The 16,921-nt window shown below is 39.5% G+C and overlaps 3 protein-coding genes across 4 annotated transcripts; 2 read left to right on the top strand and 1 right to left on the bottom strand.

The window, feature by feature from the left end:
* The first annotated feature begins 479 nt into the window (after positions 1-479).
* slc37a4a (solute carrier family 37 member 4a) lies at positions 480-7,629 on the top strand. Its single transcript, XM_079675749.1, has 8 exons — positions 480-1,496; positions 2,699-2,931; positions 3,522-3,765; positions 6,087-6,245; positions 6,328-6,413; positions 6,590-6,703; positions 6,782-6,920; positions 7,241-7,629. Exons 1-8 carry the CDS (start codon positions 1,349-1,351, stop codon positions 7,408-7,410), a joined length of 1,293 nt encoding a protein of 430 aa, XP_079531875.1. The 5' UTR covers positions 480-1,348; the 3' UTR covers positions 7,411-7,629.
* A 149-nt stretch (positions 7,630-7,778) lies between these two features.
* Positions 7,779-12,548, bottom strand: trappc4 (trafficking protein particle complex subunit 4). The gene is made up of 5 exons (XM_079675755.1): positions 12,322-12,548; positions 9,389-9,563; positions 8,986-9,089; positions 8,449-8,575; positions 7,779-8,358 (listed from the first exon to the last, which is right to left on the bottom strand). Exons 1-5 carry the CDS (start codon positions 12,494-12,496, stop codon positions 8,280-8,282), a joined length of 660 nt encoding a protein of 219 aa, XP_079531881.1. The 5' UTR covers positions 12,497-12,548; the 3' UTR covers positions 7,779-8,279.
* Positions 12,549-12,741: 193 nt separating this feature from the next.
* rps25 (ribosomal protein S25) lies at positions 12,742-15,429 on the top strand. 2 transcript variants are annotated; one of them, XM_079675757.1, is made up of 5 exons: positions 12,742-12,807; positions 13,376-13,465; positions 13,810-13,993; positions 15,087-15,256; positions 15,367-15,429. In XM_079675757.1, the coding sequence occupies exons 1-4, from the start codon at positions 12,805-12,807 to the stop codon at positions 15,254-15,256; spliced, it is 447 nt and encodes a 148-aa protein (XP_079531883.1). In that variant the 5' UTR covers positions 12,742-12,804; the 3' UTR covers positions 15,367-15,429. The 2 variants fall into 2 exon arrangements, with proteins under 2 accessions (XP_079531883.1, XP_079531884.1); XM_079675758.1 differs by having other exon boundaries at positions 15,087-15,260.
* Positions 15,430-16,921: the final 1,492 nt, after the last annotated feature.

Genomic DNA, 16,921 nt, shown 5'->3' with positions numbered 1-16,921 from the left:
AACTGTGTTTTGTTTCAATTCATGTATCATTTAGTTACAAATATGTGATATATCTGAACAACAAAGTGGTCAAAAATCATTTTATTCATTTATTGGAAACATTTTCATGATCGCTTTTTTCGTTTTATATTTTCATTTACTGTCATTTCCATTCAGTCAGTCATTAAGTGCTATTAAAATGTTAATGTGCTACATATCCACACAAACAAACAAAGTTTTTTTTTCTTCTCTCAATTATTTTATTTCTATTGTGCACTCTAATCAATATTACTCAAACTATTGTTCTTAATACATTTTAAGAATGGCGTTTATCTTTTTTGAGAATGAGTTCTTATTTGATTTTATTTATTGGGGTCTACAACAGATGATACAAATGTTTGTGTCAGTAAATGTGTGGCAGGGGTGATTGTGAAAATAACGGGGACAGAGCTGCTGTCAGACGAACAGCTGTGCGGCGTCATCACAAACGGACGTCGCTTCACGTGACGCTCCGGAGGAAAGCACGTCCCATTGCTCTTAAAACTCATTTCCCTGCTTCTCGTGGTTTCCTTGCATCCCTCCATGCTTCCCTGGAGGGAGGGACTAAACACAGGGAAACGACGCAAGTGAGGGAAGCAAGGATTTAATTTAACCAACCTGAGACGGGGCCCTCCCCCGGCTGCGATCGATCGGCTATTCTCGTCTACTTTCGAGGCGAGCCGCAACGCGCCTCAAACAAGCCTGCTATTTCTTCCGAGATTTGTTGTTCCGCGACATAATAATTGGCGTTGTATTCATGTCTTACTCACATGCACTTTCCCACCACCCACAATGAATGTCTTTTTTTGTGCACACTGTTTGTTTCTGATAGGTCTGCTGCTGTTAAACCATAGACTGACACGCATAACCTCACAGGGAGAGGAACCTCCCTCTGGCCTGCTGTAACTATTGGACTCCACAATAAATCATTAACCACTTCAATGTGAGGACTCCTACCACAACCGCCTCAGATGGACAAACAACCAAAGAGGAAAAGAACACGTAGGTTACTGTTCAAGTGGAGGGACCCTTTTTATAAATACAGAAAACAACACATCATGCACAGCGTTGATGTGACACACGGATTGATTTTCTTTTCCATCCCCCAATGGCCTGCAGTACATGGTAACAGCTCAGATTAAATCATTTTGGGGGCAGAGAAATTGACCATTAACCTCCCTGACTGTAAGCAGCTGATTGTGAGCAGCTGATTTTATCCAGCGGGTCCAGAAGCAAAGTTCACTGTCACAGGCAGGAGCTCGCTCCTCTCTCTCGCCTCTCAGTTTTTTTTTTCAGTTTTTCACATTTTTACAGGACTAAATCTGCAGCCATGGCTTCAGCAGGTTATGGATACTACAGAGGCACTATATTCCTGTCCATGTTTGTGGGATACACGCTCTACTACTTCAACAGAAAGACTTTCTCCTTTGTGATGCCTTCTGTCATGCAGGAAATTGAGCTGGACAAAGATGACCTGGGTATGAGACTCTTAAAACTATTTCTTCACCTTATGTATGCTGCAAACTCCAAGAACACACGTTAATCCAGGACTTGTATTGCACATTTTTCTTCACCTTCTTATATTTTATATAAATATTTATTTATTTTATTTGAATCATAATCATAATTCTTTTATTCGTCCAGCAGTAGAGGTACATTGCAGATAAAAAGGCAAAATGAAAAAGAGAAGACTTAAATGTTAAATAAAAAGGTAAGCATATGTCATTAAAAAAAAGAAACAAATAGATACAAACTAAGAAGTACACACAACACAATTATTAACAGTATTTAAAGATGTATGCAAATATCAAAAAATGTCATTTAGTAAGTAAATTGCAAAGCATTTAAACTTTAATTTTATTTAAGTGTATATAGCGTGTAATATGGTGCAACTTTCCCTGGGATTAATAAAATATTTTTGATCTGATTACATAAATGCCAATTTGAACATAGGTAGCTTTTTCTAAAATATTTTCGAAATCCAAAGCTGGACGAACTATTAACCTCCACAATGTCATCATCTTAAGTATAATTGCTTCAATACATGCTGTTACATTGACTTATCCTCACACGCTATATTTGTATTAAGACATCTATGCTTCATACATTTCTAACATTCATTCATTCATTCATTCATACATGAAACATTAGCTTTACAGGAAGAATATCAGACTAAACAACATACTGTATGTCCAATGACTACAGATGAAAAATAGCCTCTTGGATAATCTTTACAAAACTGGCTATTAATGTGTGTCGTCCCTGTAAAATACAATATATATGTAGCATAGGGTGGTCCTTAAAATTGAAAGTCGGGAAGTCCAAGCTCCAACCCCCAGCATTCATTCTATTGTTAAAGAAAACTCTCCTGGTGAATTGTTTCCTCAATCTGACCACATTTACCCCTCCCTCATCAACCGTGAAGTTTAGCCTCAGTTGCAGCACCGTGGCTGCTGGTGTGGCAGCCCAGGTCGATGAGGAAAAACTGTTGTTGGAATTTGAATAAAATTCACCAGGAGAGTTTTCTTGACTAGTATAAGGAAATCCGGTGATTGGAACTTAAAATAAATTAATTTAAAAAATGTACCTCTCACGAAGGACCACCCTAATGTAGCATCATCATTTCTTGCAGTTGTATCTGGCTGTTTTAACTCCCCTTTCCCGCCTTCTTTTCCTCCAGGCATGATCACCAGCAGCCAGTCTTTGGCCTATGCTATCAGTAAGTTCATCAGTGGTGTGCTTTCGGACCAGATCAGCGCCCGCTGGCTCTTCTCCATCGGCCTGTGCACGGTGGGATGCATCAACGTGGTCTTCTCCTGGTCCTCCACCGTCGCCGCCTTCTCTGCCCTGTGGTTCCTCAACGGACTGGGCCAGGGCCTCGGGTGGCCCCCTTGCGGCAGGGTGCTGCGCAAGGTACCTGAGCCACAAAATGTCACTGCTAGCAACACACTGACATTATGATATTATTATAGATGTGATTTTCTCTCCTGAAGAACGAATAGGGGTCAAAATTAGCAATATGAGGCAATAATCTTCTATCCCGATTAAGGATAAATATAACAATATAGCATATTTTTTCGTGATTCAATAAATAAATAGTGTATTTTAAAACCTATTTATTATGTTTATATTATCATTTTTCTTTTAATATTTGATTTATTAAAAAATATTGTATATGATTCAATCTTATTTATTCAAGAAAATATGTGAACATCATACATTTTACAGACTTTCTCCACAAATGGTGTTCTTCATGTGTCCTCTCACATCAGCTGACACTCAGATATTACTGCTGTCAGGTCACAACACTGCACTGGTTCAATTATTTGATCCTTCCTGTACTGTATATCACAGGCAAAGATAATGACACTTCAGTGTTTCCCACAGAATTTGATTCTATTTGTGTCGCCACAAATAAATCAATGTATGGGAAACACTGCACTTGTTGTCACCTCTGTCATGATTTCCGGTCGTTATTTAATGTTTTTCCCTCCTCTTGTCAGTGGTTCGAGCCCTCTCAGTTCGGGACATGGTGGGCGATCCTCTCCTGCAGCATGAATCTGGCCGGCAGCTTGGGTCCCATCATCGCCACCGTGCTGACGCAGAGCTACAGCTGGAGGACCATCCTGTCCGTCTCCGGGATGATTTGTGTGGTGGCCTCTGTTTTCTGTCTGCTGTTCATCAAGAACGAGCCCAGCGAGGTGGGGCTGCCCAACATAGAGACAACAGCCAAGAAGAGCAAAGCAGGTGAGACTGAGTTTTAATGAACACTTTAAAGAGGACATAGTATGCTCATTTTCAGGTGCATATTTATATTAAGTGCCTCTCCTGTGACATGTCTCCATGCTTTAATGTTCAAAAAGCTCTTTATTTTTCTCATACTGCCTGTGCTGCAGAACCTCTTTTCACCCTCTGTCTGAAACCAGAGCACAGTCTGCTCTGATTGGTTAGCTGGCCGGCTCTGAAGATGTGATTAATCTTCTGCTTAGCCCCCTAGCATATCACGTACAATGGCGTTGGAGCGCTAGCCAATAGGAGCTTGAGTGTTACCTAGTAATGTCACTATGTTCTGGAAGTACACAAAGGAGTTCAATAGAGGCGTTTAAGGCAGAGGGGGAGGGTGTGGGAGAGAAACTCCTGCGGGAAACCATGTTCATGCACAAAAACCTATACAACACACTAAAGGAAAGCAAAAGGAAGAATAGGGCCTAATTTACAAATGTTCTCTCAGTAATTGTCTGTCACTGTGACCAGGTTAGCCTTTTAAAACACACTGGGTTTACATGCAGCTGTGTTGTGCATGTGTGAGTGTGTTTTGCCTCTTGTGTTGTGACTGAAGGTCGGTGTCTCTCTGGACTCTGTACCCACTGTGCCTCTCACATGTAATCTGTGTGAGCTGTGTCGAGTGTTACCGAAAGTACATTTACTTAAGTAGCCTACTGTAGCCTACTTAAGAACAATTTGTCCAGTACTTAATCTAATGCTACTGTAATTTTACCCCACTACATTTTGAAGGGCAAGTGACTGTAGAGCCAGTTTATTTTTGTTTTGTTAAAAAGGTGAAACTATTGTCACCTAGTATGGTACTTCTTCAATCACTGGCTGTTTCTCATACACATGCCTTGCAGTGGTCGCCAACCAGTCGATCGCGATCGACCGGTCGCGGACGTTAAAAAAAAAGTAACAAAATAATAATGTTGGAAAAATACGTTTTTAGATGTAAACCTATCATCTACCACCCCGTTAGCAGGTGCCACTTGATTGACGTATATTTGAGACACCTCAATAATATAATACATTAACCGTGCTTTACGTGAACCTCATCATGACACAAGAGACGACGGCAGGACTGTAATTTCCCGTGTTCAGTGAACGCAACAGAGGCAACACACCAGACCAATCAGAGAGTTGCATGGAAATACACGTGTGCTTGTGTCATTCAAGCTCGGCTCTGTGTGTGTGTGGCGATAGCGCATTTAGTGTGATAGAGAGGGAGGGAGCGAGGGAGAGAGAGGGACCTGTGCTAGCAGGGACCGTGATGTTAGCATCTGGTTAGCTAGCTGCACTAACGGACATAACGAGCTGTTTCCACAACAAGCTGGAGGAGAGTCCTCTCCTGTCAGACTGAGGGGCTCAGGTGAGCTAAAGGACTCTTGAGTGTTTAGAACAGTTTTGTCACAAATTATTCAAAAGATTATTTCCGCGGCACACCTTCATATGATCATTATAGTTATACAAACAATAAGAGAATAAATGAAAAACAGGTATGAAATAACCTAATATGGCAGTAAAACAAGAATACAGTTTAATGTGGTTTGTAAAATATCCATAAAGAAAAAGAAAATCTGTTTACAGTTCTGTTTCATATGGGTGCTGAGAGAGGTATCCATAGATCTCTTCATGTTGCTCTCAAAGTGCACCAGATTGATGCTTTCAACTTCAATATTTAAAAAAAAAAATTCCCGGGGGAGCATCCCCCCGGACCCCCCTTGAGGAGGTGAGGTCCGCCCCCCAATAGCACTTTACCACTGCCTATATGCCGTGAGCTGATTATGGAGCCTTCATTGTAACAGTAATTCAGATGCAATTAGCCTATATAAAAGGCCTCAAATGGGAAACATTGTCTGGGCCTTCTTTTTCACTCAATTCTGCAATAGGTAGATCTCGCCTTTCACCTAGGCCGAGGTCCGTGATCTTGGGCTTAAAAAGGTTGGTGACCACTCACACTGCCTTACAGTTTTTCCTACAGAATTTGATTCTATTTGTGGGGGCACCGCACCGCCCTCTTCTTTTACTTAGATCTTCATGGAACAGTAGAAAAGTTCTTCTTTAGTGAAATAGATAATAGGAAGTAAGTGGGTGCAGTTTTTGTTGATTTTAGTTCTGCTTTTTAATGTTATCGACCATTAATTGTTGTTACAGAATCTGGAACAAGGTGGTTTTACTTTTAATCCTCGATGGCAGTTTGATTTCTTTAGTTCACTTTTTTGTTTTATTTATTTTTGTTTAGCCACTATACTGATAAAACAGAGAGCCCACCTTGCTATAATAACACTCCTCTTGTTCAGGATCCTCCAGTGATGAGAGCACGCTGTCTGAGTTCCTGCTGTCGCCCTACCTGTGGCTGCTGTCCGTGTCCTACCTGGTGGTGTTCGGGGTGAAGACGGCCTGCACCGATTGGGGACAGCTGTTCCTCATCCAGGACAAGGGCCAGTCGACACTCATGGGTATGGAAGAGATTAGAATTTCTGTATGTTGAGAGGTTTTTATTTTATTATTTCTTGTGAATCACTCTATTCTTCTTCATAGGCAGCTCATACATGAGTGCCCTGGAGGTCGGAGGCCTGCTGGGAAGTCTGACAGCAGGGTACATCTCTGACAAGGCCGTGGCCAAAGTGAGTTTTGTTTTAGACATTTTTTGCATTTTAAAGAGGCCCTATTATGCTTTTTGGAGTTTTCCCTTTCCTGTAGTCTATTTATTATTGATATTGATTTGCACCACAGGTTTTTGCTAAAGTCTCAGATGTATCACAGCCAATCACAATTATTTGACATGTCCTTATTTGTACAGCAAGGCAAGAAAATCTACGGCAACCCTCGCCATTTCATCCTGATCTGCATGATGGTGGGGATGTCTGTGTCCATGTTCCTGTTCAGAGTCACCGTCACTGCAGACAGCCCGAAGGTAACATCTCTGACACATTAGAAAACTATTCATTAATAATGAGACATGCATGGCTGAACCTCTCGTTTGCTCCCTCAGGTGTGGATACTCTGCCTGGGTGCTGCCTTCGGTTTCTCCTCTTATGGACCAATAGCATTATTTGGAGTTATAGCCAATGAGAGCGCACCGTCCAACTACTGCGGGACATCACACGCCATCGTTGCCCTCATGGCCAACAGTAAGTTGATTCAAACATTATCACGTCATTCATGAACTACACATACTGAGCCAGACCTTTATGCATGTTCCTTCTAATAAACCGATCTTTATTTAAAACATATTCTAACACTGTTATCCTGTGTGTAATCCCCTTTTTAAAAAGGAAATGTAACAGTAATCTGATTACGTCTTCTTGTAATTTAGCTGTAAGTGAATAGTTACCATTATTTGTATCCTGATGAGATGATCCTGTTAAATGCAATATGTTACTCGCCAAGCCTCATTGTAAGATATATCCTCTAATCTCGGAGTAAACTCTTCTGTGTTTGCTCTCCTTAGTCGGTGGCTTCCTGTCTGGACTCCCGTTCAGCACCATCGCTAAGCACCACGGCTGGGAAACTGCATTCTGGGTAGCGGAGGTCACCTGTGGCATCACCACGGTTGGATTCTTCCTGCTGCGCAACATCAGGACCAAAATGGGCCATGTGCCCAAGAAGGCTTCTGACTGAAACCTCATCACACCTCCAAAATACTCTGAACCATCCTCATATTTTTCTACCCTCGTATCGTATGCTGCAGTATTTTCTGTTCCACAGGACATTACGCTCTGAGAAGTTGAGCACTTTTCTATTTTTGAAAGGGGATTTTCTACATACAGTATTTTCACTTCGCAAAAAATGGCTTAACTAACTGTATAAATAAAAGGAATAATAAAACAACTGCATCTATTGGATTTAATGTATTGAAAGCAGAGGTGGAAGAAGTACTCAGACATTTTACTTCAGTCAAAGTAGCAAGACATTTTACTTCAAAGTAGCAATACTAAAATTGTAAAACCACTCACCTTTTACAAGTAAAAGTCCTGCATTCAAAATGTTACTTAAGTAAAAGAACAACATGATTGGCTTCAAAGTACCAAAAGTAAATGGGATATATATTGTCAAAATGTACTAAATTACTAAAATACATAAATATGACAAAGCTTTTAAACACAGTATTTTATTTATTCAAGTATTTACAAAACAAAACATATTTACAATGTGTTTATAGAGTGATGCAGGATTGAGTCCTAAATGAGTAGCATACGCTGTTTGTTTGCTTTTTAATGTGTTTTTGGTTGTTATCCTGAAATAACGTCTGGTTAACACAAGCTGAAGAGATTTTAACATGTTGTTCTAGGACATCAAATATGTCCGTAAATACCACACAGGTGAATTTAAAAACGCTGTCCTTCAGGGCCGACAACAAAAACACATCATCACTGCACCGCTCTATTTCCGGTCCGATATCAACTTGGAAAAAGAAACAACGAAAACCCACTTTCATTTGAAGTCTGTAAATCTGTTGTTGGAAAACTAACTCTAAGTCTGGATTGGTTTTAAGATCCCGCTCCAAAGTTGCCAGCTTTCTCTGCGATCTCCAGCGAACCCTTCAGATTCTGGTCGAAGAGTTCACACCTGTTGGGAATATGAGTGTTAGAAATCTGATATGGAATCTGAAAGTACCAGACTCTAATTTTAGCACAGCAGATTGGTTGGCTCTCTCACCTGATTGGCATTTCCAGTGAATAAAACGGGTTCTTGAGGGCGAAATCTGAATATATCTCATAAATCTTCCTCAACAGAGCATCTATTCCAGATTGTCGGGGGTCCGCCAGCACGATAAACTTTATCCCTGAAGGAACAATAGGATTTATATTAGATTGGATACTCCTTATTGAACCCAATTTGGGGAACATTGGGATTGTAAATAAGGCAATACACTTCAAAATGAAAAGCAATAGAAAAGAGACGGTAAAAAAGAAATATACATACTGACATTGAAATATATATATGTCTATAAAGTATCGTGTATACAATATAAATATACAGAATGGAAGACAATGTACACTATGATAGGCCTAACCCAATGAGAAAGACATCAGTTTAAAAAACTCAAAAACAAGTAATTATATTGGGTTAAAAGGGAAGTATTACAAAGAAGATACTGAGTTACTTTGAAAGTCCCTCTGGCCTCTTTACTTGGATTAAAAATCACACTTTTCTTTAAAAACAATGGCTGATGAAGCTTGTTTATCTACTGACCGGTGAGAGTCTGGTAGCAGTGGAGTTTGAACACGTCGGTTTCCAGCATCTCAATCCCTGAACTGCCAACCTCTGGGGACAGCTGTGAACCAATAGCAAACAACCTGTGGAAGCACACAGGAGAAATACAATGCTTTACATGGTGATCTACACATACAACAACAAAATACTTTAGTATGCAATACAACTGATCCACATGAGGATCAGGTACAAATGGATAAAAAAAAGGATAACAGAATATTTGTACTTAAGCAAATAGTCTTCCACGTCTGTGACTCAGTTACAAATAGATGTGAACAGCCTCTCCTTACCTGTACTATAACTGACTTTGGGGATCAGTGAAGCATGTAAAGGTTAGAAACAAAAACTCAGAGCTGTTTTATGAAACATTAATATAACTTACGAGTGGAACATGGAGGCCAGCATCAGTTTCTCGTTGGAGCTCAGACGCGCCCGTCCAAAGCGAATAGACACAGGATAATTTGAGGAATCCTTCAAATATTCAAGGATGTCCTTTCCCTCTGCTGTGTTTTTGCCGAGCACATCAGCGCCGTTGATGGACAGCACAGCATGGCCCACTGGAGAATAACCACACACACAAGTTTCAGCAAATACAGTTTAAAAGTTAGACTTTGACAAGGCATGCCCTTGAGTTGAGCATCCCAGAATAATAAGGAGTACACTTTCATGTCAAATTAATTATGCAGACAGAGAGACTGCAGAGGAGGAACAATGTAGGGGTTAGGGCTGGGCGATATATCGAGTTTACACGATACATCGTGGATTGCACTCCATGCGATGTCGTAAATGACCACATCGTGAACATCGAGTATTATGTTGTCAAATCAATTTACCGCCGCGGCCAAAATGAGCTTTCCTTTCTCCCTCAAAGACACAGTCACACACGCAGGCACACACGCAGGCGCCGTCTAACTTGCACACAAACATTACACACATGCACAGTGACAAAGTGCAGGGCTCGACATTATAAATGGCCCGCTGGCTCGGAAGCACTATTTAGACACCCCGGGCCAGCATAACGTACTTTCCACTTGCCCGCTCGGGCCACTAAAAATATTGCTTTAAAAAAAAAGATTGTCCTGTGGTATAGGTATTTTGACAAGCAATGTTGTTAAATTGTTTCGTTTATTAACGGTACAACATAGTGTTTCGTGAGGCGGTTGTCGTTGTTGGGTGAAAAGCAAACAGCTGTTTACTGCGGAGCCAGCGAGAGCAGGCTCCCGTTTGCCCGTGAGCGCCGGGCAAAAAACTATCTTCAAATAAAAGAAAGTCACCGGAGGACTTAAAGGAGAGTGACAGGTAGCATGAGAAGAAGAGGGAGAGAAAGTTTCAGCCAGCTTGATCGATGGAGTTGTTTTCTAGTGGTGCAGTGACGCGTCCTAAAACCCTTTTATAATCTATCGATTAGATTTATGATTCCAACATTATAAAAGTAGGGTAGACATGTGGAGATTATCCGGCTGAACAAAACGTGCATTTATCAAACAGGTTTGTTTTCCACAGACCTTATTTCCAGCTATTTTCCAAAACCCTGTGGATAAATCCCATTGCTTTTTTGTCGAGGGAACGAGCAGCTTACTTCCTGGTTTTAGGACGCGTCACTGTACCTCTCAATATGATGCCAATATAAACAAGGTCTTCTGTCGGCTGTGTACATCAATGCCGACCTATGCTGACAAGTAAGTGAAGAGTAGAAAATATAAAAGGTATTGGCTATAGGGAAATGTCCCAGCAGTTTAGGAGAATGAAGGTTCTAATCTAATCTAATACATAGCCATTACATGTCTAATTCCTGATAATGACAGGAAGACAGAAAGCGCATTATACTAATAATAATAATACTACTCATAATAATAGCAGACATTTTTGAACAATGACCACAATATCATTATTTTCATAAACCAAATATGAACAATTGAGGAAAATGAGGAAGAACTGATGATTCAAATGTTGTAGTACAAGTAGTAATGTAGTTAGTGCATAAATGACTATTGCAACAAATGTGTTAATTTTCTTCATTATTAGTCGATTTTTTTAATGCAGACATATGTTGCAGGGACTATTAGAATCATCATACTGGCGTGACTGTAAACATCATTTTTTTTTTTTAGAGGACATTTCAGAATATCGCGATATATATCGTATATCGCGATATAGTCAGTAAATATCGCGATATCATTTAGAGACCATATCGCCCAGCCCTAGTAGGGGTAATGCCAATGTTCTCAGTGTCCTTTGTTAAGGCCACAATTCAAATTGCAAATTAATTCACGGAGAAGGATGTTTCAAATGCTACAGTGCAGCAGCCAACCTCTAGAGGAAAAAGAAACACAAAACTGGATAGCACAAATGTGAATGCATAGCTCTCATAAAGTATAATATCGGTAGGTGGGTGATTTTAGAAATTGATCCAGGAAAACAAATATTGCAGGGAATATTAATCCCTTTCAAATGAATATAGAGACAAATAGATTAAATAATTGTGTTGAAGGTAATCAAAGCACTGCACAAAGAAGTTGGAAATAAAATGTAAAACAAAAACAAATGGACATATCAACAGTAGAGGGATAAATGTATATGCAGTGGTGTAAAGTAACAATGTAAATGTACTCAAGTTCTGTACTTAAGTACACATTTCAGGGATTTTACTTGAGTATTTCCATTTTTTGCTACATTTATTCCTATTATTATTGATACCTTTACTTGTTTTGCATATTTGGATTAATGATGTGCAATATAATCAACATTTAATTAGACTTAGTTACATCTGGAGTAACATTCAGAAGCCCTGCAGTGCAGTATACAAAGTCTATAAAAGTAGCTGCACCTTCACCAGCTTTGATAACACTTTAATGCATCAATAATTATAATCAAAACATATCATATATATTATTCTGAAATGGACCAATCTGCATAATGAGTACTTCTACTTTTGGTACTTTAAGTATATATTTGATGTTATATTGTTGTATTTTTACTTGAATAACATTTTGAATGCAGGACTTTTACTGCAACAGAGTTTTCCTACACTCTGGTACTTCTACTTTTACTTCCACCTCTGCATACACACTATGACATATAGAGGAATATACCAAACTACAAATAGTAACATATAAATATAGGGTACTATACATTATTAAGTATGTACATTTGTCTCTAAATGAAATGTAAATGCAATGAGCTACAGAGAAAGGCGTGTCTCTAAAATGATAATAAGACAATCGGTGCAATTATTAGAAGTATATTTACTTCAGATGTGTAGGTCTTTAATCAACACCCCCAGCTAGCATTGAGCTAACACTGTGCTAACGTTACCTTTGATTCCGTCCCTCTGTCCATACGACACGACCACCTTCTCATCGTGATGCTTCAGCACTAAATCTAAAGGGTAGCTGAAGGTCTTCTCGGCCTCTGCTCTCGGCACATAATTGTCATATTGGTAGATTAAACCTCCAGCCTTGTTCACCACATACACACTGAAGATCACCATCTTTTCGACGTCGTGCCCAGCTGACTACACTCAGATCAGGTGACCACAAAGTGTCAGAAAAAATGTTAATTAGCTTTGCCAATTTTTTATTTATTTATCATTTGTAAGTTTTTATTTATTTCAAACAAACATATATAACTGTTGTGCCGCTGTATGTTGAGCCAATACAGATTAAAAACCATTCCTTCGAAAAAACAGAAGGACTCAATTACCCACAAATCCCTTCTCCATTTCCGCATATACGGGGTGTCTAAGGGGCTCTTCCACGGGTTGAACTTCCTTTCACTCCGACATCTTGACGAGGAAACATGGTGAGGACAGTTATTACCCGTTTTGTCGAAACAAATCACAAATGTAACACATTTCTGAAACATTTTTCGAGTTCTTGTTTTTCGGAGCGTTTGTCGATAGTGTTGTACTTCCCTATGCTGTGACAAAAGTGTGTGGATGAAGCGTCAAGTTGTTACATTTTACACATTTAGCGGTCGGCTATTTAGCCAGCTAGCTTGCTAATTCCACCATGCTTTCATGCTACACTGGTAAAGAAATATAAGCCCAATACGTTATTTCGCTAACTTGAGACCTACATGAATGTATACATGACGCTGTCAGTGAAACTAGTACAATGCTATTGTAACCTTAAGTATGTCCAATGTAAAACAAATAGTGAGGCTTGCAACGTTTTCTGAGGACGCTGACAAGGCCATCCCATGCCGTCCAGCGAAGTTAACGTCACTCTGCCAGCTCCTCACACCAGCAGTGCAATTTCTGTCTTCAATACCTTACTGTAAAAGCAGTTTGTGTGATTTGTTTTGGAACCATGCGAGCAGCACACATATATTATAAATGAATGACGTTTTTTCTGTCTTGTCTTTATAGCCTCCCAAGCAGGATAAGAAGAAGGACGCTGGGAAGTCCAAGAAGGACAAGGACCCAGTTAACAAGTCCGGGGGCAAAGCCAAGAAGAAGGTACGATTTTATATCTTTATTGAACAAGGACCATGCATAAAAATACATTAATCTCAAAAAGATATGAGTTGTTAAATTCCAGATTATAGCTAAATTACATATGCATTCCCTTGGCAGGGACACTCATAACAATCAACTCAAAACCTATTCTAGTTTGTATCAACTTTTAATTAAAACAGACCAAATGTAAAGATGTATCAAATATAAACACTAGTACATTTGCCAATGTAACTATAACTTAACAATTAATTTAAACCAACCTCATGTTATGTTTTGAAATTAATGTTAGCAAGACTGGTTGCCCAAGAGTGTTCTTAATCCGTAAAATATTTGTCTCCGAGCAGAAGTGGTCCAAGGGAAAGGTGAGGGACAAGCTCAACAACCTGGTTCTCTTCGACAAGGCTACCTACGAAAAGTTGTACAAAGAGGTGCCCAACTACAAGCTCATCACCCCCGCTGTTGTGTCTGAGAGGCTGAAGATCCGTGGCTCCCTGGCCAGGAATGCCCTCCAGGAGCTGCTCTTCAAAGGTGAATATCACTGACAACATGCCTACATTCGGTTCAACCACTGAAATATTTAAGCACCTTTTGCTGCTCTAATCTCAGCGAGTTCTGACAGAATTTGCTCCATTGTTTGTCCTGCAAGGCTACTTGTGGTGAAGTTTAATTTTATCCTACTAAATCATATCTCAAAAAGGCTGTTTTACTCTTAATGTAATCTGCTATAATATTTTACATTGGTAGCAGAAAACAGGCTGAACTAACTGCAACTGGCCTTGTTTTAACAAACATCTACATGCATCATTAGTAATCCCCACCAGTCATCAGTACAGCTCATTGGCTGTGTCTGACTTCTATAAATGCTCACTCTGCGTATCCACACTAAGTGTTTTTCAGGTGTTCTCAGGTGGCACTGATTTGTATGGTTGACATTTAGTTTGTCTCCTGCTTTCATCAGTAATCATAGCTGCAACACTGCTGTCATTACATTTTGAAATCCTCTTCAAAATATTGAAAGGATAAGTTGCTAGATGAAAGCACAACGGTCACTTTCCCAAATATCTATGTTCTTGTATCCCACCCAATAAAAAAAAAAAACGTAAGATACACAGTGGTGATGGCGTGTGTCTGTCTTTATGCAACCTGCCGCCTGTTTCAAAAGACATGTTATTCAAAATGAAGTGGGAGTAAAGTGCATCGTAACCATCGCTCGCTTTGTTTAAGCTTACCTGAATTGAACGGCATTAGCCTTATGAAAAGCAAACACATTTTTAAGACTGAGCTTTGTTTCTATTGCATATCTATGTCATATTTGAAACATGCTCTTCTGGTCCAAAAACTGTTCAACCTCATGAGTTTGTTCTCTTTTCAAATACTATAGTAGTGATTTTAGAGCTGGAATCACAACATGAACTGCATTGCTGATGTGAATATACTGTGTCTACACTCTGTCCTCTCATAATATTCCAAAAGCTCAGATTAATCTGTCAACTTTAAACTGAGACGTTCAGACTTTCACTGACATTGAAAAATGATCTGCAGAGTAACTCAAATAAGGGCACATGTGAATTGTTAGTGTGGATAAAACTGATGGAGAACATTATCCTGTTTTGTCTTCCAGGCATGATCAAACTCGTGTCCAAACACAGAGCACAGCTGATCTACACCCGTAACACCAAGGGTCCAGAGGAGGAGGCAGCACCAGAGGAGAAGGAGAAGGAGGAGAAGAAGGACAAGAAGGCAGAAAAGGCGGAGAAGGCAGAAAAGGCGGAGAAGGCAGAAAAGGCATAAGTAGGTACAACAACATGGAAACAAGATGAAATGTACATTTGTATGAGTGTTGTATATATGTATTATTAATAAGATACATTCACTGACTTCAATTCCCTTTTGTCTTGCAGGTTCTCCGGTTTCCTCTGAGCTGTTTGTAGTACAAGGTGAATAAAAATGTAAAGACAAAATCATACCGGTGTTCTTTCATTACGGTTCATGTGAGAACTGATGGGTCAAACCTGGTCCTTTTTGTATTAGTGGTACTGTGAGGAAATGGTTTTTTAGGCCATCCTGGTTGTTTTTTTATTTCACCAGAGTGGTATTTAAGTCTGTCTCTTATGTGGTAGAACAAAACCTTAAATATCTGCTGCTGGGGTAGCTTTACCAAATCTGTCCAGGGACTACACGGGAAAAATAGCCTCACTGGCGCATTTACAGAAATGTCTATTAATGGCCACTTTCCCTGTTAAATGAAGACAATCATTTGGGTAACACACAGTACGGGTTTCTGAGGTACATTTTAAGGGGTATTGTTCCTCCAAAAACGAAGGTACATTGATTCATAAACATTAAAATGGCTTCATTGTTTTGGCTAAATGTGTTTTTGAATCCTAATCCAATGATAAAATATATATATATATTTTTTTTCTCTACTTCCACAAGGCTATGTGCTTTTTAATTATTGGAGAGAATCCTTGTTGGCACTTAATTTTGGATTTTCTAAAAATGAACATGCTGTGTTTCATTATAACCTTTGAAGGCATTCTCTCCTAGAATTAGATGATTGTTACTAACCTGTGCTGCTGGGTGCGTTCTCAACTCAACTTGAGGCATGTGTTGCATTCAATTACTATCAATGAGTTGTCAGTTCTGCTGCGTCCACACGGTGTACCTAACGTTCACATCCAACAAATTCAAAGGGACGTCTCCACTTGGCTGATCTTGTTTTCGGTGCTCGACGGATCATTTCAAATGTGTGCCAGAGATTCATCATTAATGTCTTCCATTTGTCTGTTAAAAGCCACAGGCATTGAAAGGTTATGAGATATTGATAAGGGACTGTATAAAGATGAAGCTACCCCCCCTTGTCAGATGTTAGCTCAGGGCGTGACAGAGGAGGTGATGGATGCTTTCAGGCGTCCATTTGTCAAAGCTCAGCAACACCCCCAGCTGCACAACACACTGACAGTGCAGCATCTGTGAACACTAACACATGCCTGTCTTTTAATAGAGGTGGCTTTCTCTCACAATATACGAGTTGCTTTTTAGCCGACTATTTGTCAAATTGCTGAATTATTTCAGGGGATTAGCTACATCCTTTGTAAACTAAAAAACCCACCTGTTTTGCTTCAGCCTTAGCCATTCAATAAATTAAAAAAAACAGCTTAATTGAAACTATTGCACCAGCACTTATGTTTGTTCTTATTTGAAGTGAATATATCTTTTTTGTTCTGAGCTAACCAATCTGAGCAGACTGGGTTTTAAACTAAAACAGAATTGGTAAACTACACGTCAGAGGACACATTTTGTATCTCAAATATCTTGGTTTTCGTAGTTTCTCAGGTCACGTTGTTTACATAATACACATTGAAATATATTTTCTTATAGATTTATTTGCAATAATTGGTAGTAAATACAGGTAATCCAAAAATTATCCGGTTACATTACTTTATATTGTGATAT

This window comes from Notothenia rossii (genome assembly GCF_949606895.1).
Source record: "Notothenia rossii genome assembly, chromosome: 4".
Classification (NCBI taxonomy): Eukaryota; Metazoa; Chordata; class Actinopteri; order Perciformes; family Nototheniidae; genus Notothenia; species Notothenia rossii.
Note: the sequence above shows the minus strand (reverse complement) of the source record. Positions and strands in the feature narration are given on the sequence as shown.